Below are 22,828 nucleotides of genomic sequence, written 5' to 3'. Positions count from 1 at the left end.
GCAGGCACATATAAAGACTCTGTGGCAGGAGAATGGACAACGTTTTGAAGTAACCAGGAGACGACCAGGAATATGGTTGGTATATAGTGGATGGAGACTGTTGAGGCCTGGAAGTCCAAAATGGGTATGTTGTTGTTGTTATGTGCCGTCGAGTCAGACCTGACTCATAGCGACCCCTCCTTGGGTTTCCGAGGCAATATCACTACGGAAGTAGATTGCCCAACCTTCTTTAGTTTTTCTCTTTTAAAATCTCTCTTGTGCAGCTGGCCGAAGAATGGATTATAAACCTGGGAGCAGGAGTGGTAACAAGATGTAATCTAGACTAGATACTGTCTTAGGCTGGTCTTGAGTGATGGTAGGGGAGATAGAGAGAACTAGATGGGTTTAAAATAATTTAGAGCTAAGACCTACTACTTTGCATATTGATAGATACAGAAGGAGAGACAAGGGAGTTGGATTCACCTTAGGTTTCTGGCTTGAGCACTTGGTTGGGTAGAGGTGCCATTATCAAAATAGAGAAGACAGACAATGGCAGGATGTGTTGGGGTGGGGGGTAGAGATCCAAAGTCATAGATTGGGATTGGCTGTGGAGTGGGTGGAATGTGAGGCAGTAGACAGAGTATGTGTGCATAGCTGCAACTGTGCAGGGAAAAGAGCAGCCAAGTGGACCAGACCTTGAAAGAGGACTTGGGATGGGTCAGGGGTAGTATATTTTTGTTTTTTGGATGGCATACTAGGACATGTTAGTTACTGATTGAGATACTTAAGTGGAAAGAGAAGAGTAGGAGATAGAGAAGAGAGAAGTTAAGTAAGGGTCTGGTCTTTGAAGAGGAAGAGTTGAGAAAGAAAATGAGCATACCCACAAGTGTAAGAAAGAAGAGATGGCTTGAAATGAGGTGTGTTTAATGGTGAGATCATTGGTGGTTCAGTGGTAGAATTCTTGCCTTCTGTGTGAAAGACCTGGGTTTGATTCCCTGTCAGTGCGCCTCAAGCAGGGCCACCCCCGTCTGTCAGTGGTGGATGGGGTCGTGCTGTGATGCTAAGCGTCAGTGGAGCTTCCCGCCTCAGACAGACTAGAAAGAAAAGCCTGCTGATCTAGTTAAGAAAACCAGGCAGTAAAAGCCCTATAGCCCACAACAGTCTGATCCCAGCCGATCACGGGGCGGGCACAGGACTAGGCAGGCAGTGTTTTGCTCTGCGGCACATGGAGTCACCATGAGTTGGGTTCCAACTTGATGACAGCTAAAAACAAGTTCAGTGGTGGGAAATTCTCCTCAGTGTTGGCTGTTGTCTGAATTTGTTTCGGTAAGGAACGGTCTTGAGCTGAGGGGTTTAAGGGAGAACCTGTGGGAAGTGACTGGCGGGTGTGATAGTGCTTCTGCATTATACCCACTTCATGTGATGTGGAAGATTGTAACTTTTATTCCCAAACCACTTTTCCTCCAGTGTTTTGATAACATCAGGTGTCAACAAAAACTGCTGACTTGCTACAGCAGAGTTAATTGCTTGAAATGATTCACCCACTTGTTTTTCACAAGTCAGTGTATCTGTCTTTCCTTCTAGGGTATCTTTACTGATCCCCTGATAATTCTCTTAAATATGCATCACTTTTCTATTGCTGCTGTAGTAAATTACCACAAACATAGTGGTGTAGAACAGTCAAAACTTCCTGTCTCACAGTTCTGTAGGTTAGAAGTCTGATATGCGCCTCACTGGGAGTCAGCAGGGCTGCATTCCTTCATGGAAGCTCTCAGAGCCCACTAGGGCTTAAGTGTTCGGCTGCTAACTGAAAGGTCGGTGGTTCAGACCCACCAGCCACTCTCAGGAGAAAGACGAGGCAGTCTGCTTCCAAGATACACAGCCTTAGAAACCTTATGGGGCAAGTTTCCTCTGCGCTGTAGGGTTTCTGTGAGTTGGAATCAAGTCAACAGCAATGAGTTTTTTACAGGAGAATCTGTTTCTTTTCTTTTTTTCAACTGTATAAAAATAATTGTATTTACTACTGTAAATAATGTAGTGCAAAGAGTAGTTTGGACCGACAATACTGCATTACTGATTTATTTACTACCTTAGCAGCATACAGTGTATAGACAGACATACCTGCTTTTCTTCTCTTCATCTTACACACACACCCACACACACACACCCTCTCTACTCAGGCCTCTGAAAACTCAAGCCCCAGGCAGAAATGAAGGTGTGGAGTAGGATGAGACTGTGAGCTAAAGGCTTGTTTTCGGCATATTCCATTGCTGCCATTCTATTCTAATGGGAAATATAGATGACTACACTTAAATACTAAGAATTTTCTAAAATGTTATTTTAAGGATTGCAATTGAAAAGTAAATAATATCCAATAATGTCATTAAATAACAGAGAATCTGTTTCTTGACCCTTCCATTTTCTAGGGGCTCCCTGCATTCCTTTGCTCATGGACCCCGTCTTCCATCTCTGACCCTGCTTCTGTCCTCATAGCCATTTCTCTCACCCTCTCTGCCTCCCTCTTCTGCTTTATAAGGATCCTTGGAATTACATTGGTCCTACCTGGATAATCCAGGATGATTTCCCTATTTTAAGGTCAGCTGGTTAAGCAGCCTTCACTGATCTGTGGCCTTTATGTGTCTTTGCCATGTAACCTGACATTGATGGTCCTAGAGGCTAGGACTTGCCGTCCTCAGGCAGGCTCGTACTCTGTCTACCACATATATGTTGTAGTTTATACTGCTAATCTTCTTTATATTACTATTTATTAAATGTCCCTTTTCTCCTCCCCATTGTCTTTTCAGTGACAGGTCAGTCCTATGAGAATATGGTCACTGAGATCATGTCCATGGGCTATGAACGAGAGCAAGTAATTGCAGCCCTAAGAGCCAGTTTCAACAACCCTGACAGAGCAGTGGAGTATCTGTTAATGGTAAGAAATGTATTCTACTTTTCCTCATTCTAATTGTTTAAGATCCGTATCTCAAAAAAAACAAAGATTTTAAAGTTTTCATTGTCTAATATTTGGAAGAAGATCTCCAAGTCTAAAAATCACTGGGGATGACTGTACTAGTATTAGAAACAGCACTGGCTTAGCTTCTCTCAACATAGCAGCATGCAGGCCACCACACTAAGACAAACTCTGAACTTGAGTTGGTGAACTCTCTCAGAAATACTGTTTCCAGTGTCTGGCATGATGACATCTCATTCAGGGAACCTTTACTCTCTGTCCATTATCATTCTTTATAAAGATCTTTTTTTTTTTTTTTTAATTTGTAAAGCGAAGTCTTGTGAGTCGTGTCTGTCAAAATAGTGTCCTAGAAGGGATCTCTGGTAACGGAGTGCCTGAGCCACTTGACTGCTAACCAGAAGAGTGGCAGTTCAAACCCCCCAGCCACTCCTCAGAAGGAAGGTTGGGCAATCTACTTCCGTAGTGATACCACCTCGGAAACCCAAAGAGGGGTCACTATGAGTGGGGTCCACCTCGATGGCACATAACAACAAAAGTGCTGGTGCAGTTTTAAGGGATAATAACTTCTGAAGGTCAATGATACAAATTTCCTTAAAGTATCACTTGAAAGTTTAATAATTTAAATTACTTTGTATGTATTTAGTTTTGTGAGTTTTGAATAATAGTTTCAGGTCGCCATAAGTCGGCTCAGCGGCACGTAACAACAGCAACAGTTTTAGTTTAATTTTTGTATGCAACATTTTCCAGATGCTACTTTCTCAGACCCATGGATTAGTGGAAGAGATCCTCCTGGTTGTGTCCACCTCTTCTGTCTCCATTAGACGTTTTCTTTTCAGGGTCATTTAAAAGCTGTCATAAATGCAACAGTACCTCTTCGGATGATTTTAAGGCTAGAGTTGCAAATAGAATCTTTTGCTGAGCAGCAGCTTAAAAAAGTTTCTGTGGAATTAAAAAATCAAAAGTGATATATGGCACAAAATCCATGATTATGTTAAATTTTAATGAAATACGTATTCATGTACCCTTTCCTCACTTATCAACTATCTCATTATCCAGCATGTCACATTTAGGACAGTAGTAAAAAATCCATCCAACTGTTTTTCACATTCACCATATATGTCCATCTGGCAGTAATGAACACAGAGGTACGAGGTGAAAGTAACACTGCTGTGAGGGTTACGGTTATATGTCAACTTGGCTGGACCGTGACTCTCAGTGGTTTGGGAGCTGTGTCATGGCGGAGTCTTCCTCCATTTTGTGATCTGTTGTGATCATCCTCCATTTTCACATAACACCAGTTTTCACATAATGACAACCTGGTTTTGGAACCTAACCATGTAGATAAATCAGGAGATGGTTTATTTTTAAATAATTAACCTTTTAAATGTTGTGTCATTAACTTAATGTTTAAGTATAGGCTTTTACCAGGTACTTTGGAGTTACATGTAACACACACAAAACCCTTTGTTACCTTAGATCTGTGCTGTCTACAAGGTAGTCACTAGTCACTGTTGTTGTTGTTGTTATGTACTGTCGAATTGGACTCGACTCTTAGCAACCCTTCCTTGGGTTTCTGAGGCAGTCTCACAACAGAAGTAGATAGCCCTATCTTCCTTCCAGGGAGTGGCTGGTGGGTTTGAACTGCCAGCCTTCTGGTTAGCAGTCAAATGCCTTAGGCACTACACTAGTCACAATTAGACATTTAAATTATTTAAAATTTAATAAAATGTAATTTAAAAAAATTAAAGATTCTATTTCTTAGTAACACTAGCCGTATTTCAGGTTCTCAGGAGCTCTGTGTGGAATCTTTCCATGATCGTGGGAAGGTCTACTGGGCAGCAGTGCCTTAGTCTAGCCATCAGAGCTCTTTGACCTCCAGGCTCTTTCTGACCTAATTGGAATATGTGCTGCTTTCTTAGTAACTCTGCTTTTAATTGAAGCACACATATGTTTGATGCTTTTAGAGATTAGGTGGGGATGTTAAATAGGCTGGTAAGTCTTTTACTCAGTAAACGAACTTTGTATGATGAGATATTTTAAAGCTAGGAAATTGTGTTCTAGGGAATCCCTGGAGATAGAGAAAGCCAGGCTGTGGTTGACCCCCCACAAGCAGCTAGTACCGGGGCCCCTCAGTCTCCAGCAGCAGCTACAGCAGCAGCGACTACCACGGCAGCAACCACAACAACCACTTCTGGAGGTAAAGTATGATTGTGTACAGTGGGGAGAAATGATCCTGGATTTTTAGTGTAAAGGAATTCATCTTCTTCACTGGGCTGAGGTTCACAGCCGGCACATTTTATTAACTCCTAAAATAAGTTCCCCATGCATTAATCTTAGAGAGGGGCCCAAAAGAAATTCTGCCAAGTGGGTGTAAAACATACCTTTTGTTCATATTACACATCACTGCTGCTGTTTGGGCAAAGGACAGCTTCTTTATAGTTGATTCATTCCAAGGAAGAGATGCTTCCCAGATTATGTTTAGTGTTGCATTGCAAAGACATTCAGGATGATTTGCTCACGTTGCTCTTTCTCTTCCTATAAATGTCACAAACTATATATAATTTCACAGCCAGAAGAATTGTGATTATTATACAGACAAGGAAGTGACACCCCAAGAGGTTTAAAATCTTGTATCTAGAGGTAAAACAAAAACTTGAATGCACGTCTCCTTACTGGTTAGCACCCATACTTCCATCGTCAGAGGTCTGGCTACAAAGCAAAGCGTAGGGCCCGTGGTAGAGCCAGGAATTACGTACACTTTGCCTTCATTCTGTCCTTGTATATTGGTGAAGTAAGTTCAACTGATTTTTGAAGAGGCTATTCTTCAATGCATTTCCTAGCTCTAACTGTAGAAGTTTCACCTGTGGGTGACAAAAACCCCTAAGCACTTTGTGTGGAAAGAGGAAGCAACAGCTTTGGTATAAGATTTGGAGTCCTTTTCCATTTCCAAATCTCATCCTCATCTATAAAATTGATGTTCTGCAAAGAAGAAGAACGTGCCTCCTGTGCTGTGGTCACTTTAACTTGCATGATTATCTTCCTGAATGATTTCATTGAGGACAACATCCAGATTCTCTTTCCTCATGACCATCACCGCAGTATCACCGTAGCTTTGGTTCCTTACTGTAACCAGACAGGCACCTGAAGAGTCGGAAACTGTGCACCTTGTGCTTTACTTGGCATTAGTAGAATGTGTCGTTGTTAAGGGGTCTTTGACTAACGGTCTCTAAACGTATCTGTCCTAGATGGTCTTACAGCTTACCTAACTTTTTATAGATCTCAAGTGTTTGAAATTTCACAAAAAAGAATTTTTTCTAATTTGGTTTATGTTACCAAAACTCCTTCTGATCTGCAAAGTTGAGCTTATACATATTAAACATCTTTTTCTGACTTGTTTGATTTAGAATTTCCCAGGAATTTGAGCTCAGATTGTTATCTTTGAGGGTTTCTGGTTATGTCATGAAATAAGTGGGGGTTTTGGTAAGTTCTGTTATGTATTTTTCTTGGGAACTTTTGAGGAGCGGGAGTAATTTTAGGCGCTTTCTTTTGTGATAGAGCACATACAGGGCCCAAGCTTTGACCCTTAGAATAGTGGGCAGTTGTCAGAAAGATTGGTTCTCCTGGTGTTCTGCCCTGTGCAGGAGCCTTCTCTGAAGGAATAAATGCCTTGCTCTTAGGTTTGCAAGTTGGTACTCCTTGAAGCTTTGTAGTAATTTATTTCATCTGCATACATGCGAGAACTCCATTCCTAATTTTACTTGCACTGTTTGCTTTCAAATGGATGATTGAACCAGCTATTTATATATGTAATTATTCCCTTTGCTTTGAAATATTTTTAGGACATCCTCTTGAATTTTTACGCAATCAACCTCAGTTCCAACAGATGAGACAGATTATTCAACAGAACCCATCCCTGCTTCCAGCATTGCTACAACAGATCGGTCGCGAGAACCCACAGTTACTGCAGGTGACTTTGTAATCAGTGTTGATTTGAAAGTGGGCTTAGAATATATCACATTGTGAAACAGTCCTTCGGCACCCCACCAACGAGAGCTTTCTGTAAACCCTCTCCCACACTGCATTCAGTAGAGTGTTCTGCTCTAGGTACATTGGCAAGAATTGGGGCGTGAGTGGCAGTTGGGTTCATTTAACTAGTTTATATTTCCTTCTTGGAGGTTGTCAATGCACATGGAAGTATTAAAGGATCTGAGAAGCTCTGTAAAAGAGAAAGTCTGTTAATTTTTTTTTGTTCCACTTTCCTTAAATTTATACTACATCTTTGAAAACATAGCCATGTGTTTATTGAATGTTCAGATTATTAAGTATTTAAGGTTTGCATAGCATTGTCCTGTCTATTAACTTGGATAGAAATATATGTATAAAGAATAGATACTGTCTTTTGAATGACTATCCGTTTATATCCCAAAGTAGGGGTTTTTTCCCATATTTTTTAATCATTGTAAAATTTTATATAACACAGCAGTTACCAGTTCAACATTTTTCACATGTATAGTTTAGTGATAGCAATCAAAAATAAATTATTTCATGCAACACACTTGGCAACAATTATGGGCAATGACTTCCAAAGTAGTTTTTAACAGTGATTTAGGGCATTTATGGGTTCTCTTAATCTGTTACTATTTACCTTTTTCAAAAGCACGGAGTTTCTTTAATAATATATAAGAAATCACATCCCTCTGAAAACTAAGTAATCCACAGTCACTTAAATACTGTAGTGGCAGAGTTAAAGCTTTCTCTCTTGTTTGTATTTAGGATACTTAATTTTCCTGAAGATAGTTTTTATTAATGCATTATTTTTCTCTGTCCTTCAACTTACCACAGCAAATTAGCCAACATCAGGAGCATTTTATTCAGATGTTAAATGAACCAGTTCAAGAAGCTGGTGGTCAAGGAGGAGGGGGTGGAGGTGGCAGTGGAGGAATTGCAGAAGCTGGAAGTGGCCATATGAACTACATTCAAGTAACGCCTCAGGAAAAAGAAGCTATAGAAAGGGTGAGTTTAAACTAAAAATTCACTTCCTGGGTTGCACTAGCCACCTTTCAGGTGCTCAGTGGTCAGTGCGGCTGGTAGCTACTGTATCAGACAACACAGATAAAATTTGATAAGGAAAAAATGTTCTTAAAACCTATGCCCAATTTTAGATGACCAAGATTTTTTTATGTTTCAAATTTTAAGAATTATGTGTACTATATATAAGCATTGCTAAGCAGAAGGCTGGCAGTTCAAACCCACCAGCCACTCCTCGGAAGGAAGGTTGGGCAGCCTACTACTGCAGTGATACTGCCTCGGAAACCCAAGGAGGGGTCGCTATGAGTCAGGTCTGACTTTCAAGGGTAAATAACAACATACATAAGCATTATTATCATAGTAAGGCAATATCCTGATTGTTTTTCAAGCCTTCTCAGGTTGGTGAACGCAGATTGTGACATTGCAGTAACCTAGTTTTTATAGAATTGTGACTTGTCATTCATTTTCTCTGGGCCCTGTTGTTAATATTTGTAAGCGGGGAATCAGTTTTATGTTTAGACTCTGTCTTAAGTTGCAAAATGTTTTTTAAGATGCAAAATGTTTTGAAATCAGATGAAGTAAATTTTAACTTAATACTTAGGAAGTCATCTGGAAGCTATGTTCTTGTCTATGAAATGCATGAGAGTGCAGTGTTTATAATTACATGTTTCTAAAAAGTAATATGTATCGTGTTGTTGTTTTTACCCCTCAAATAACAGAAGTGAATACAGGAGCTCATCTGAATTGTAATAAAGCAACTATTTTTCTCTGGAGAGTAGGGTTGTAAGTTCTTGAGTTCTGTGTTGGAGACATTTTTTCTTTCACTTCTTGTGCTTTTGGTGTCAGATCAAAGAAACCATGACCTGATACAAAATAACAAATATTTACTCCTGTATTTTCTCCTAAGAGTTTAATAGTTTTAGCACTGTGATCCATTTTGGGTTACTTTCTGTATATGGTGTGAGATGTATGGGTCCAGCTTCATTCTTCTGCACGGGGATATCCATTTGTCCCAGCACTCTGTGGAAAAGAGGTTTTTTCTCTGTTGAACTGTCTTGGCATCCTTGGAAATCAGTTGTCCGTGAGAGTGAGGGTTAATTTCCGGGCTCTCATTTTTGCTTCATTGTTATATGTGTTGGTGCTGGCACCACACTCTTGATTATTGCAGCTTTGTAGTCAGTTTTTGCAGTCAGTTTTGAAGTCAGGATTGTGAGTATTCCAACTTTGTTCTTTTTCAAGTCTGTTGTGACTATCCTAGGTTCCTTGTGTCTCTATACCAATTTTGAGGTCAACCTGTCCAATTTCTGCAGAAATGATGGCTGGGATTTTGATAAGGTTTGTGTGAAATTTGAGAATGATAACATCTGTTTCCGTTTCTTAGTGCTGCTGTCACAAAAATGCCACAGGTGGGTGGCTTTGGCAGGTTTTTTTTCACGGTTTAGGAGGCCCGAAGTCTGAATTGTGGGCACTGGCTCCGGAGGGAAGGCTGGCTGTCCTCTCGGGGAAAAGTCCTTCTCTCAGCTCCTTCTTGGGATTCTTGGAGATCTCCACCCGGCACATTGTTCCTGGGTCTAGTCTGCTTCTCTTATATCTCAAAGGTGATTGGCCGAAGACATACTCTATACTGATGTGGCCTTGGTAACATTACAAGAAATGGGATTTTCTTTTCTCAAATGGGATTACAGCCACAGGTGTGGTGTTTAGGATGTACAGCATATATTTTGGGGGACACAGTTCAGAATAGCATCAATCCAATATGAAGTCTTATCTGTAGACATAGACTGTCTTTCCATTTATTTAGGTGTTCTTTCATTTCTTTCAGCAGTGTTTAGTCATTTTTAGTGTTGAAATATTGTCCATTTGTGAAATTTGTCACAAAGTATTTTTCTTTTTCATGCTAAGATAAATGGAATTGTTCATTGCTAATGTATAGAAATACAACCTAATTTTGTATGTTGATTTTGTATATTGCAACCTTCTTGAATTCATTTATTAGTTTTAATAGTTTTTTAGGTAGGTTTTGGCATGTATGTTTTCCTGAGAACTTTCTGTATATGAGATAGGATCATCTGCAGATAGTTTTATTTCCTATCCAATATGGATACATTTTCTTTCTTTTTCTGGTGTAATTGCCCTAGCTAGAATTGCCAGTACATCATTGAATAAAAGTGGCAGGAATCCTCATCCTTGTCTTGTTCCTGCTCTTAGGGGAAAGCATTCAGGTTTTCACCATTAATTAAGGGCAACTGGTTTGGTTTGGTTTCTTTAATAGATGCTTCTAACCAGTCTGAGAAACTTCCCTTCTATTCCTCCTTTCATGCAGGAATGTTAGATTTTGTCAAATGCTCCTTCTGCATTTATTGAGGTGATCATGTGGGGTTCCCCCCTCCCCCCTTGTTCATATGCTGTATTATCTTTGATTGAGTTTCATGGGCTGAATCAGTCTCATATGTCTGGGGTAAGTTCCTCTTGGCCATGGTGTATAGTCTTATTTAATACTGCTGGATTTGGGTGCTAGTATTTTGTTGAGGAAGTTTATCTATATTCATAAAATATATCAGTCCGTAATTACCTTCTTTTCTTGTGTTGTAGTTTGGTTTTGATTTCAGGATGATGCTGGAACTCAGAATCAAATTGCAAGGGTGTTAAGGATTGAATTGTCTCCTCCAAAATATGTGTTGTAAATCCTAACCTCTGTACCTGTGGCTGTAATCCCATTTGGGGATGAGTTCTCTTTGTTATCTTAATGAGACAGATTAGGATGTATTTTGAGCCAATCTCTTATGAGCTATAAAAGAGATTAAATAAGTAGACTTTGGGGAGGGAGAGATGTCAAGCCACCCCAGGAGCAGAAGGTTAGGAGGGATGAGGACTTCCTCCAGAGACTTCTGCTGGAGCCAGCACCCTGACCCTGGGTTTGGATTTATAGTTTACGAAATTGTGAGAAAATGAACTGTGTTTCTTAAAGCCATCTACGTTTCGTATTTCTAGCAGCACTAGACAACTAAGCAGAAGTAGTCCCTCCTTTTCTGTTTTTTTGGAAGAGTTTATGAAGAATTGTTAATTGAATTGTTGGTAATTAGCCAGTGAAATTACCTGGGAATGGGCTTTTCTGTGAAGGTTTTGACTACTAATTTAATCTCGGTTCAGGGTCTCTTCAGGTGTTCTGCTGCTTCTTGAGTTGGTTTCAGTAGTTTATGTCTAAGATTTTGCCGCTTTCATCTAGGTTATTTAATTTATTGGGCATACATTTTTTTTCATATTTACTTTTTTTTAACTATCATTTGTGATTTGGGTAAAAGTTTACAGAGAAAATTGGTTTTCCATTCAGCAGTTCTTACATGTCCATGTGTGTGAGAGAGAGAGGGAGAGGGAGAGAAACGTTGATTGCAATCCCCACAATGTAACAGCACTCTTCTATTTCTTCTCTGTGTTTACCATTTCCCTCAGTCCTTCTTTCCTGACCCTTCCTGCCTTCTGAGCTTGTTCCCTGGGCAGATGCTGCCCTTGTGGTCTCCTATGGTTGATTGTTCTAAGGAGTGCATACCCGTCCCTAGTGTTATTGTTCACTTTATAGGTCTGTCTATTGTTTGGCTGAAAGTTGAGACGCGGTCAATTCAGTTCTAGTCACCAAGGGTGCTTGTGGGCCAGTCTTGGAAGTTCTACCAGTCCCTGTCAGACCAGTCTTTTTTATTATTATTTTGAGTTTTGTTCCACATTTTTCTCCCTCTCTATGCAGGACCTCCTATTTTTAGAGCAGTTGGCAGTGATAGCCATGTACCATCTAGTTTTTCTCAGTGGAGGCTGGGATCCAATAGGTTGTGTGTGTATGTGTGTGTGTGTGTGTGTGTGTGTGAATTATGACTTGAGTGAAAGTTTACAGAGCAGATTCATTTTATATACAAAAGTTCATAGACATTTTGTTTCGTGACATTGATTGTATCCCTACAGTGTAACAGCTTTCTTTCCCTTCATCTCTGTGGTTACCTTTTCCCTGTGTCCCTCTTCCCTGCCATCTGAGTTATATCCCTGTGCAAATGCTGCCCGTCTGCTCTCCATGGCTGATTATTCCAAGGAGTGTACCTGCCTGGTGTGATTGTTCACCTCGTGGCCTGTTGCTTGGCTGGAAGCTAAAGCCATGGGAGTGAATGCAATTCCAGGCCCAGAGGGTGACTCGGGGCCATCATCTCAGGGGTCTCACCAGTCTCTGTTTCCATTAGTCCTTTAGATTAATTGTTTCCATCTGTCTTTGATTTTCTTCACTCTTCTTTGCTCCAGATGGGGAGAGATCAGTAGTTTGCATCTTAGATGGCCGCTTAAAAGCTTTTAAGACCTGGTCACTACTCACCAAAGTAGGATGTAGAACATTGTCTTTAGGACTGTGTATGTCAGTTGACCTTAATGTTCCCCAAAACTATGGTCCTTAGCCCCCAGGCCCAACGACTCATTGCCTCACGGTGTTTGGTTATGGCTAAGAAGTTTCGTAACTTTGCCCCCGTGTGCTTTATTTCATTCATTCATTTGCAGCACATATAAATACATAGGTAGAAATACCCTCTGGCAGAATTGTATGTGTTCCTGGGTGTGGTGCTGTTCACCTTCCCACACCTGCTCAGTTGGTGTGTGTCTGTGTGCCCACTCATAGACTAGTGTTACTGCTCTTACTGCAGGGCTGCATGCAATGACAGTTACTTCTGTTGCCTTTAATTCTGGTCCTCCCAGTGTCTTCCTTTGCTTTGATCATTGTTTGGACTGACCTTCTTCTTCCTGGGCATACAAAATTACTCATAATATTCCCTTATAATCCTTTTTATTTCTCTGAGGTCATGTCCCCACTATCATTTTTTATTTCAGTAATTTGAGTCTTCTTTCCTCTTTTTCTTGGTCCGTATAGCTGAAGGTTTGCCAGTTTTGTGACCATTTTAAACACCTTTTTGTTTTGTTGTTGCTTTTCACCTGTTTTTTCTCTTGTCTGGTTTACTTCTTTCATCGTCGTGGTTTTGCTCTCCTGCTTGCGTTTGCTTTAACTGGCTCTTGTCTTTCTGATTGCATGAGATGGTGGGTTGCCTTGTTGAGCATCGTTTTGTCTGTCGGGGTATCAGCTGCTGGGAGGCTCCCTTCTGTGCTCTACTTTTGTAGCATCCAGAAGTAGTAGGATGTTTTGTTTTCATTCATCTCCAAGTATTGTCTCATTTTCCTTTTGATTTCTTCTGTGATCCATTGATTACTTAGGATTGTGTTGTTTAATTGCCAGTTCCCCAAATTTCCTTCTGTTACTAATTTCTAATTTCATTCCATTGTGCTCAGAAAACAGTTTGTAAGATTTTAGTTCTTTCAAATTTATTTAGGCTTTTCTTGGGACCTAATATAAGGTCTGACTGGAGAATATATCTTTTGCACTTGAGAATAATGTGTATTCTGCTTTTGTTCTGTGAAGCGTTTTATAGATGTCTCATTGGTGGTCCAAACCCACCGACCACTCCTCTGAAGGAAGGTCGGGCAATCTGCTTCCATAGTGATACCACCTTGGAAACCCAAGGAAGGGATCACTATAAGTTGGATCCGACTCAACGGCAATGAGTTTGGTTTTGGTTTTTGGTAGGTCTAGCTGGTTTATACCAAAACCAAACCCACTGCCATCAAGTCAATTCCGACTCACAGCCACCCTGTAGGACAGAGTAGAACTGCCCCATAGGCTTTCCAAGGCTGTAAATCTTAAAGGAAGCAGAGTACTTCATCTTTCTGTTGCAGAGTGGCTGGTGAGTTTGAACCACGACCCTTTTGGTTAGCAGGCAGATGCTTTTAACACTACACCGCCAGAGCGCCTTAGCTGGTTTAGAGTGCTGCTGTTTAAGTCTTTTTACTTGTCGATCTTCTGGCTGGTTGTATTCGTCACTGAAAGCGAGGATATTGAAGACTCCAGCTATTATTTTAAGTTTTCTGTTAATAATGAGTTGTCTTGCTTTCCCTTCCATTCTGTCATTGCTGCTTCTATTTGGGCTCTGTTGTATATGTTTGTAATTGTGATGCCTTTCTGACCTTTTTATCGTCATAAAATGCCCTTTCTCTCTAGTAACAGTTTTTATCTTAAGGTCTAGTTTGTCTGGTATTGGTAGAACCACTCAAACTTGCTTTTGGTTGTTGTTTGCATGGTGTATATCTTTTTCCATCCTTTTAGTTTCAATTTATTTGTGTCTTTGAATCTAAAGTCTGTACTTTGTAGAAGCATAAAGTTGGATCACGTTCCTTCTGCCATTTACTTTAGGTAACCAACTCTTAATCTGGACAAGATATAGAAAACAATAAAATCCGTTCTGAGTTTCTTACTTTTTTTTTAATGCTGTTTTTAAAAGCCATTTTAAAATGCAAGACTGAACCGATTAGGCCCATTAAGGGTATATTCATAAATAACCTTTGGATGACAGATGTGCAGTGCTTAGTAAATTTGATAATTTGGCCTGAGTCAAAGTCATGACTGCTGAGTTACAAGTGATTTTTGACTGTTGTTGTTGTTACGTGCCGTTGAGTCGGCCCCGACTCATAGCGACCCCTCCTTGGGTTTCCGAGGCAGTATCACTATGGAAGTAGATTGCCCCATCTTCCTTCTGAGGAGTGCCTGGTGGGTTCGAACTGCCAGCCTTCTGGTTAGTAGTCAAGTGCCTTAGGCACTATGCTATTAGTGACTAATACCATTTAAAATGTTAGAAAAACTAAGGAGCAAAATAGAACACTACGTGTCTCGATCTCAGATATGTACTGTTAGTTGTCATTGATCACCCATTTCTCTAGTATGAGGTGTTGACTAAGGCAAGGAAGTTGAGTCATGTTTGATCCTAATGAAAGCCATGACTTGGCTTTCCAAATAATGAGATGAAGTAGTTCCAGTTACCTCCACCGGGTGCTCACGCCCTCCTCTTCACTCTCACATTAAGAGCCAGTTAGTTTACAAGTTACATAGAATCACTTATTTTTAAAATTTTATTATGGCACAATATATATAAAACCAGAAATTTACTATTTTAACCAGTTTTAAGGGTACAATTTAGTGCCATCAGTTAGGTTCACCATGTTACGCAGCCATCACTGTCTAGTCCCCAGTGTTTCTCAGCACCCTGGATCAGAGCCATGCACCTAAAGCAGTAAGTCCTCCCCGCAGTCTCTGGGAACTGCTGTAATAAATGTTTGTGTCTCTGCATTGGCTATTCTAGAAAGTTCTTGTAAGAGGAATCATGTAGTATTTGATGTCTGGCTTACCAGCATTATGTTTGCAGAGTTCATGTATCAGAACTTCATTTCTCTTTGGCTGAATGATAATTCATCATACTTATTTACCACATTTTGTTAATCCATTCATCTGTTGTTGAGTGCTCGGAATCATGGTGCAGTGAGCTTTGCTGTGCTGTCTGTCCAAGTCTTGGCTTTTGAGTCTTTGGGGTTTACTCTTAGGGGTGGCATTTCTAGGTCACATGGTAATTCTCTGTTTAACTTTTGGAGGAACCATCCTGCTGTTCGCCACAGTGGCCGCACCGTTTTACATTCCCACCTGCAGCACTTGGAGTTCTCTGTTTTCCTGATAGTAAGCCATCTCTGTGGTTGGGAAGTAATATCTCGTTGTGGTTTTGATTTCTGTAAGGATGTTGAGCATCTTTGCATGTGCTTATTGATCATTTGTGTATCTTCTTTAGAGAAATGTCTACTCAAGTCTTTTCCCCATTTTAAAGATACGTTTTTGTTGTAGGAGTTCTTTTAGATTCTAAATATTAAATACTGGAACATAGTTGACAAGTATTTTCTTCTGTGCTATAGGTTGTCTCTTCACTTTTTGACACAGTGTTTAGATGCACAGAAGTTTTTAGTTTTAATAAAGCGCAATTTATCTGTTGTTGGTAGTGCTTTAAAAAGTGTCATATCAAAGAAACTGTTGTTATGTGCCGTCGAGTCAGTCACAAAGGTTTGCTCCTCTGTTTTCTCCTCAGTGTTACAGTCTTAGCTCTTACACCAAGACCTGGGGGTCCGTTTTCATCTCTGTATGTGGTGAGATGTTGGGAGATCCAGCTTCATTCTTTTGCATGTAGATACCCACTATCTCAAACATCTGTTGAAGGCTTCTCTTTCCCCCATTAAATTTGTTTGGACACCCTTGTCGAAAATCAGTTCGCCATAGATGTGTGTGGGTAAACTTACTATTGTAGTTTGGGTGAGATCACAAAGCAGGTTGGTTTTACCTTCAACAGTTCTTAACATTTTGTTTTGTGACACTGATTATGATCCCCACAATGTACTGGCTTTCTTCTCACTTCCTCCCTATGGTTGCTCCTTCCCTGTGCCCTTCCTTCCTGTACATTCCTGCCTCCCAAATTTACCCTACACAGATGACTACCTTTCTGAACTCCCATGGGTGACTGTTGTAAGGAGTGCATCTCCCTGGCATAACTGTTCAGCTCGCAGACCTGTCCATTGCTCACTTGACAGTTGAGCCACAGGAGTGAGGAGCCATAGTTTCAGGAAGGGTCATTTATTTTTAAGCCATATTTTACAACTAAATTTTAGTTAATGCCAGAGAATGTTAACATAGTGATTGTTGGTCTATGTATGTGACAGCTTTAGCTGGGAACAAGGACTTACAATCCTTAAAGAGAAAGGCCCTAGTTCCATCTGGCTTTTTGGATTGGACTTTACATCCATATTCTGATAGGGATAAATTCATATCAAATCCTCGAGAGTGGTTTAATGTCCTTTGTGTAGTATGTTTTCAGGTATGATCTGCCAGTAATGCTGTGCTGGGATCCATGAGAGAGAGACACAATTAGATGTATAGTAATTGATGGGTTATATTTATTTATTTTTTTCTCTTTTTTTTCTTCCAGTTAAAAGCATTAGGATTTCCTGAAGGACTTGTGATACAAGCATATTTTGCTTGTGAGAAGAATGAGAATTTGGCTGCCAATTTTCTTCTACAGCAAAACTTTGATGAAGATTGAGAGGGACTTTTTTTTTTTTTTTTTTTTTTAAATCTCACACTTCACCCCAGTGCATTACACTAACTTTGTTCACTGGATTGTCTGGGATGACTTGGGCTCATATCCACAGTACTTGGTATAAGGTAGTAGATGGTTGGGGGTGGGGAGGGAGGGATCTAGGGTGTAGGGCAGGGATAAATACAGTGCATGTCTGCATAAATTAGCAGATGCTGCAAATCCACACAGTGTGTAAAATACTATACAACCAAAAATCAGCTTTTGCAGGTCTTTATTTCTTCTATAAAACAGTAGGTAACTTTTCCTAGGTTTCATTCTTTTTAGTGTAATAGATCCAGAAATTTAGTGTAATGCCCTGCTTTGTATTTCTTTGACTTAACATTGGTTTCAGAAAGAACTTTTGCTCCCTAGAATGTACGGTCTCTGTTTCATGGCAACACTGGATAATGGCTTTGTGAAATTGAAAAAATTTTGGAGCAACTGTAAACAGAAATGCAAAATGATTGATGGTTATTGTTGCTGCTTCAAATAAGTATAAAATTAACGTGTAAGGCAGCCTATTCTTTCATGTTAAATACATGGGGCGGGGGGGAGAAGAACCTTTTCTTAAAATGAAAATTATTACTGCTATTTTAAAAGTTCTTGATCATTGAATGTGAGATCCTTCTAACACAATTTGAGAAGCTGTACAAGTATAGGCACAGTTAGTTTCCTGTTTACAATTTTTTGTTTGGGGAGAAAATTGATAGATGTCTAATTACTGTTTACTTCATTGTTATATTGCAGTAAAAGTTTTCAAACAGCCATTGCATGTTTGCTTTTGATGTATCCTTTTGTGACATGAGCACTTTTGGGGCCAATGGAGAAACGCAGCATTACTCTCCCTCTCGTCCCCTTCCCTCTGCAGACTTGTGTTTACCAGCGAGCCGTGATTTCCAGCTGCTGCCTTTTTTAAACCCACAAAACGCTGATTCAGTGAAAAATTGCTGCAAATGTTTCAAAACTAGGTTTCTGGTATTTGTAAATGTCTTTATTAGATAAGAATGTATGGCCATTAAAGTCCTTAGGATTATATTGCTCTCAAAAAGAGAAGATGGTTGAAACTATATCCAGCATCCTTTATTGCATTGGAAAGAAAACCTGGTGGAATCTTTCAGAAGGATTGAGGGATATGGCTGGAAAAGTACGTTGGAAAATACACAATCAGGATATCACATTTTTTCAAAGAAAAATCTTAATAGCAGTGTTGGCTTTTATTTGGATTTTCTTGTTTTAATCTCAGCTTTTTTCCTTTCGATTCTTTTTCGTTGGTATTGTTATTAGGCCATAAGGAGGAAGCAGTTGTCTACGCACTCAGTTTTTTAAATCTTATGCCTGAATATAAACAAGAGTATATAAAGAATTTTTTTTTTTTCCTCCCATCTGATCCCGAATAAGAAGATGAATTTGCACAGATTTTCCCCCACAATGTTGGAATATCCTTAGCACAGTTTGGTGATGATTTTAAGCTTTTACATCATGCATTTGTAACCCGTCACTTACAAAAATAAATGGTACCATGATTTCCCCCATTAGTCATATAGTTTAATTTTCAGGTGTTTCTTCCATAAACACGATAGGCCTTTGGACTTCGTATTACCTGTGTGTTTTATAATGAATCGTGCATAAAGTTTCAGGAGAAGAAAATGAGAATTTATAAATACATTCATCTTTCAAGACAGAGTAATGAGGTGGGAACAGGGTGGTACTTCTGGTTGGATGACGACATGCTCTGTGGTGTTAGTTCGGCACGCTCCCTCATTGCGTAGAGCACCTCGGACACCCGAAGAACACAGCAGCAGAAACTGGTGGCGTGGAGTTCTTGCCCTTGGACAACAGAATTACAAGTAGTGGGATTGACAGTTACCCAGCGGCAGGTCGTGGCCACCTGTGTTCCTCTGCTTCCTGATGGACCTGAAGCCCCTGTAAAAGAAAGCAGCTTTCCGTGACTTTGCTGTTAGCTTTTTGATTTGCAAACCATTTTGCTAAATCTAATGTAAAAGTGGCTATTTGACTTCGAAATTTGACGTTTTAGGTATTCTTCCATCTGTTTCTTGAAATGTTTTTACTGTTATAGTTGCTCTACAGAAAATGTGAGGAAGCCTACGTTTGTATTTGTTAAAGTTCTGCCATCCTCTAGTCAAATATTTTTTCACTGTTTAAAATTACTGAAGTGTCCACCACATACTTTTCCTCCTGTACTAGATGGCTAGGGTTCTAGAGAATTGATGATAAACTATTTTCAATACACCCAGCATTGCATTTCTCATTTTTTAAATGATTCTGCCGCATAGAAGTTTGGATTAAAAAGTTCACGATGCTGTAATCACTAGTGCTTTGATTTTCTTCAGTGGACTGGCGAATGTAGCAGTGAGGCAGACACTGCATCGATGCTATTGGGTTACCATATTCTCAGGAGTAGTTTGTTTCTGTTCTTTGTCCACACACAGGTGGGGTACTAGACGGAATGTGACTCAGGGTTCATGGTTGCCACACGGAGGGCTGTTAGAGATTGCAGTAGAATTCCCTTTTTCCCTAGCAGCCTCAGACCACTACAAAGTGTTCAACCAAAAGTAAGCAGTTCCAGGGAATGGATAGTTGCTGGCCAAGTTTCTGTGGGTTTCCTAGCAGTCAGGCTCTGGTCAACATGTCCTTTCAGCTGTCCTCTTTTGTCCCTTTTGTTTCACTTTGCTGCCCTGTGCGGGGCTGGCAAACTGCAGTGATACATCCCTGTGAGCCAAATCTGGTCTATGAGCCCAACATAGTTTTCACATTTTTAAATGATTAAAAAGTATCAAAAGACTATTTCACAATGTGAAAAGGATTCCATTATCAATGTCTGTAAATTATTTAACCAGAACACAGTACTGTTGCTTGTTTGCATATTATCGATAGCTGCTCTCATGCTACAAAGGTGTACACCAGGAACCCCCAATGCCAAAAACGTTTATTTTGCCTTTTTCAGGAAAATTCTGCCAACCCCTGTTCTAAACTGGGACTAATCTAGCATAAGTTGAGTTGTATGATGCTTCATACTAACTTTTTGGCATTTTTTAAACTATTGACTTCAAGTCTTAGCTTCAGTTTAGTTCCCATGCAGCCAGCACGGAGCTTTCCGGAAGAGTGGTATCACCTCCGCCTCTAGCATCTACACTGCAAAGGAAGTAGCATTGTGTTTGCTAGCCAGCATCTGTATAAATACCACTTCCAAATTACCCTTTGCTGCTGTTAACTATTTTTTGCCCTTACAGTAAGATGAAATTGAGCACTAAACACACAGACTAAAGCACCAGGCATAGTAAGGAGTGAGTCACTTAACACACGAACCCCCACAGCTCCCCCAAAATCAGATTAATGCATTCGGGACTCCTTGGGCCTCGGCATCAGAGTGGTGGCAATTGGAGGGAGCATCCCAACCGCAGCTGGAAGAAGAGTGGGGCCCTAGAAAGGACATAGCAGCTGCACCTGGTAGACGCAGGGTGCGTTGCAGGGCTATGTGCTTGTAGCTTGGAGGTGGAGGGGGGGAGAGGCAGGGGGCAAAGGCTTGGAGTTGCTAGGAAAAAGCACTGTGCAAAGTTTGGGGACTTGCAGGGACAGTGATAGTGACAGATGGGTTGTGAAAGGCTTTTCCTATGGTGATGTGCAATTTGGAAACCATACAGCCCATAATAGGGTTGTCACCATGGAGAGGACTGAGAAACAATGACAGCACTGCTCCATGTCAGACTTCTCCTTGAGAAGAGTGGAAAGCAGGGGTCTTGGATGAGTATGACTACAGCTTAACAGCAATCCCGAGTCTTGTCTGTGAGGAGCAAAAGCTGTTTACAGGACCTGTGAAGCATTTTGGCCAGTCTACCAGTTGTCTTCAGAAAAAAGTGTCCGGTGTCTGGCAAGTGGAGAAATGGTTGTTCACATCTAGAAACTGGGAAAATGAAAAGGTGCTGGATGCAAAGGAAAAACAGTGTCCCGCCCTTTCCCTATAAGGGAAGTCATGTGTGGGAGGAGGATGTCTTTCAATGGTTCCTGTTTCTGTTTGTCTCCAGGCTGCGTTAGACACACAGTTGCTTTTTCCTTCATTAAAGCATGCTGCCTCCTTCACATTGGAGTGGTAAATCCAAAGTCACCATTTGAAGCCTCAGCTCTCTGTTTTATGCTTCAAAAATGTACACATTTTATGCATGTGAAGTGCAGCATTATTGGGTTGCGTCACCCACACAGTGGGGCCCTGACCTGCACCTTGTGATTGGTGGTTAAGCGCCTGCAGTTCGTTACATAGTACTCAGGGAGATGGACACAAACTGTGTCTTGGGGCCAGGTTTTGCTGTGAGTTTTGTTGGAAATTTAAGAGCAAGCATGGATAAAAGAGCTGGGTCTTGGGATTTCTGTGCCACCTTTCACTCGGTAAAGGTGAAACTCAGACAGTTTCCTTTCCTTACACCCAAATCTGAAACTCTTGGTTCTGCCTCAAACCTGACTTCTTGCCTGAATGACTGGTAGTTGCCTGGAGTCTGTCTCCATCCTCCACCAGGAGTTCAGCCTTGAGTGGGTGGTGGTAGTTGTAAAGGGCCATTGCTGTCACCATTTGGTTAGATCTGGAGAGCCCCCGTGCCCCCAGTGGAGTTGTCACTGAGGAAGGGTGGCTGAAGGAACCGAAGAAACATCAGTGATGACGGATCTGCTTCGTGTGTGGTACTGTGGGTGTCAAAGTGAATTGAGACATGGTCTGTGTCATTGAACTTGAGATCTGGTGCTGACGGTTCCCATAGCGATGTATCTATAGTATATGAGTACTACAGGAGCACAGGTTACAAAGCAGTCATCCCAGGCTTCTGCCTCAGGTCTCTATCAGTTGTAATGTTCCACTGTTGACGCCTTTGATCTAAGCCCTCATCTTCCTGTCAGAGCTTCCCAACCCTGCTTACAATGAGATGCAGATGTCTAGCGAGTGACGCCAGCCCCTGGTAGTCTTCAGGGCAGCTGGAGAGCCTGGGCTCCTCTCCCCTAGCCCCAAACAGCCTTGTCTTTCCCCCTTTGTGCTGTCGTGTGCTTACACCATGATAGAAGATGGGGAAGCTGTAGGCTGCACTTTTATTAGCTCTCTAGATGGGCTGCCTACCCATTAATGGTGTCCCACATTTAACCAGAGCAGGTTACTGCCGACTGAATTGTCACCTGAAGGCTCAAGGAATGTTTGATACAGACACTGAGTCCAGTTATTGACAACTTTGTTCCTTCGGTAGCTTGTAAATCTCTGACACTGACGTGAATACGCTGGATTGAATTGCTGGATTTATCTGTATAAAACTAAGGAATGAGGGAACATTTGGTGAGCTCTTTGAAGTAAGGGGCTGTGCCTTTTATCTCTGTTCCTGGAACCCAGCAGAGGCTTGACAAAGGGAGCTCCAGAGTCAGTATCGGGTGGGAACAAAGAGGGAACATGTCATGTGTCATCTTCCCTGGGGCTCTAGGCCCTCTCCTTCCTCTCTTGTCACCCCTTCATTCAGTTCAGGAAGGTGAGTGAGAAACAATGACCAGGGGCCGAGGGGTTCTCTGTTTTTCTTCCCTCGGCCTCAGGACCTTTGCATGAAAAGGACACAATGAGCCGGCTGGTTGTGGAGACTGCAGTGTTCTATGGACACAGTTGACTCTGACTCGGACAGTACAACCACGTGCTCTCTGCAGCCACCCTGTGCTGAAGATCAGGACTTGGAGTCAATCAGACCTTGAGTGGTACTTCCATACCCCACGTCAGCCGTGTGGCCCAGCCAAGGCACTACTGTTGTGCGCTAGTTTTCTCTATAAACTAACGCTATCTATGTCGCCCTGTCAGTTG

General features: G+C 41.1%; 1 protein-coding gene across 1 annotated transcript in view; it reads left to right on the top strand.

Annotated features, from left to right (window-relative positions):
• RAD23B (RAD23 homolog B, nucleotide excision repair protein) overlaps positions 1 to 16,959 on the top strand; it is a 55,213-nt gene extending 38,254 nt beyond the window's left edge. The window contains exons 6-10 of the mRNA XM_007951940.2: positions 2,784 to 2,911; positions 5,012 to 5,147; positions 6,790 to 6,917; positions 7,793 to 7,963; positions 16,846 to 16,959. Of these exons, the coding sequence (XP_007950131.1) occupies positions 2,784 to 2,911; positions 5,012 to 5,147; positions 6,790 to 6,917; positions 7,793 to 7,963; positions 16,846 to 16,959 (677 nt within the window). The remainder of the gene's footprint in view (positions 1 to 2,783; positions 2,912 to 5,011; positions 5,148 to 6,789; positions 6,918 to 7,792; positions 7,964 to 16,845) is intronic.
• Positions 16,960 to 22,828: the final 5,869 nt, after the last annotated feature.

Source organism: Orycteropus afer, unplaced genomic scaffold (assembly GCF_000298275.1).
Source record: "Orycteropus afer afer isolate SDZICR_OR568_19922 unplaced genomic scaffold, OryAfe1.0 scaffold00320, whole genome shotgun sequence".
Lineage (NCBI taxonomy): Eukaryota > Metazoa > Chordata > Mammalia > Tubulidentata > Orycteropodidae > Orycteropus > Orycteropus afer.
This window is presented reverse-complemented; position numbering and strand designations above follow the sequence as displayed.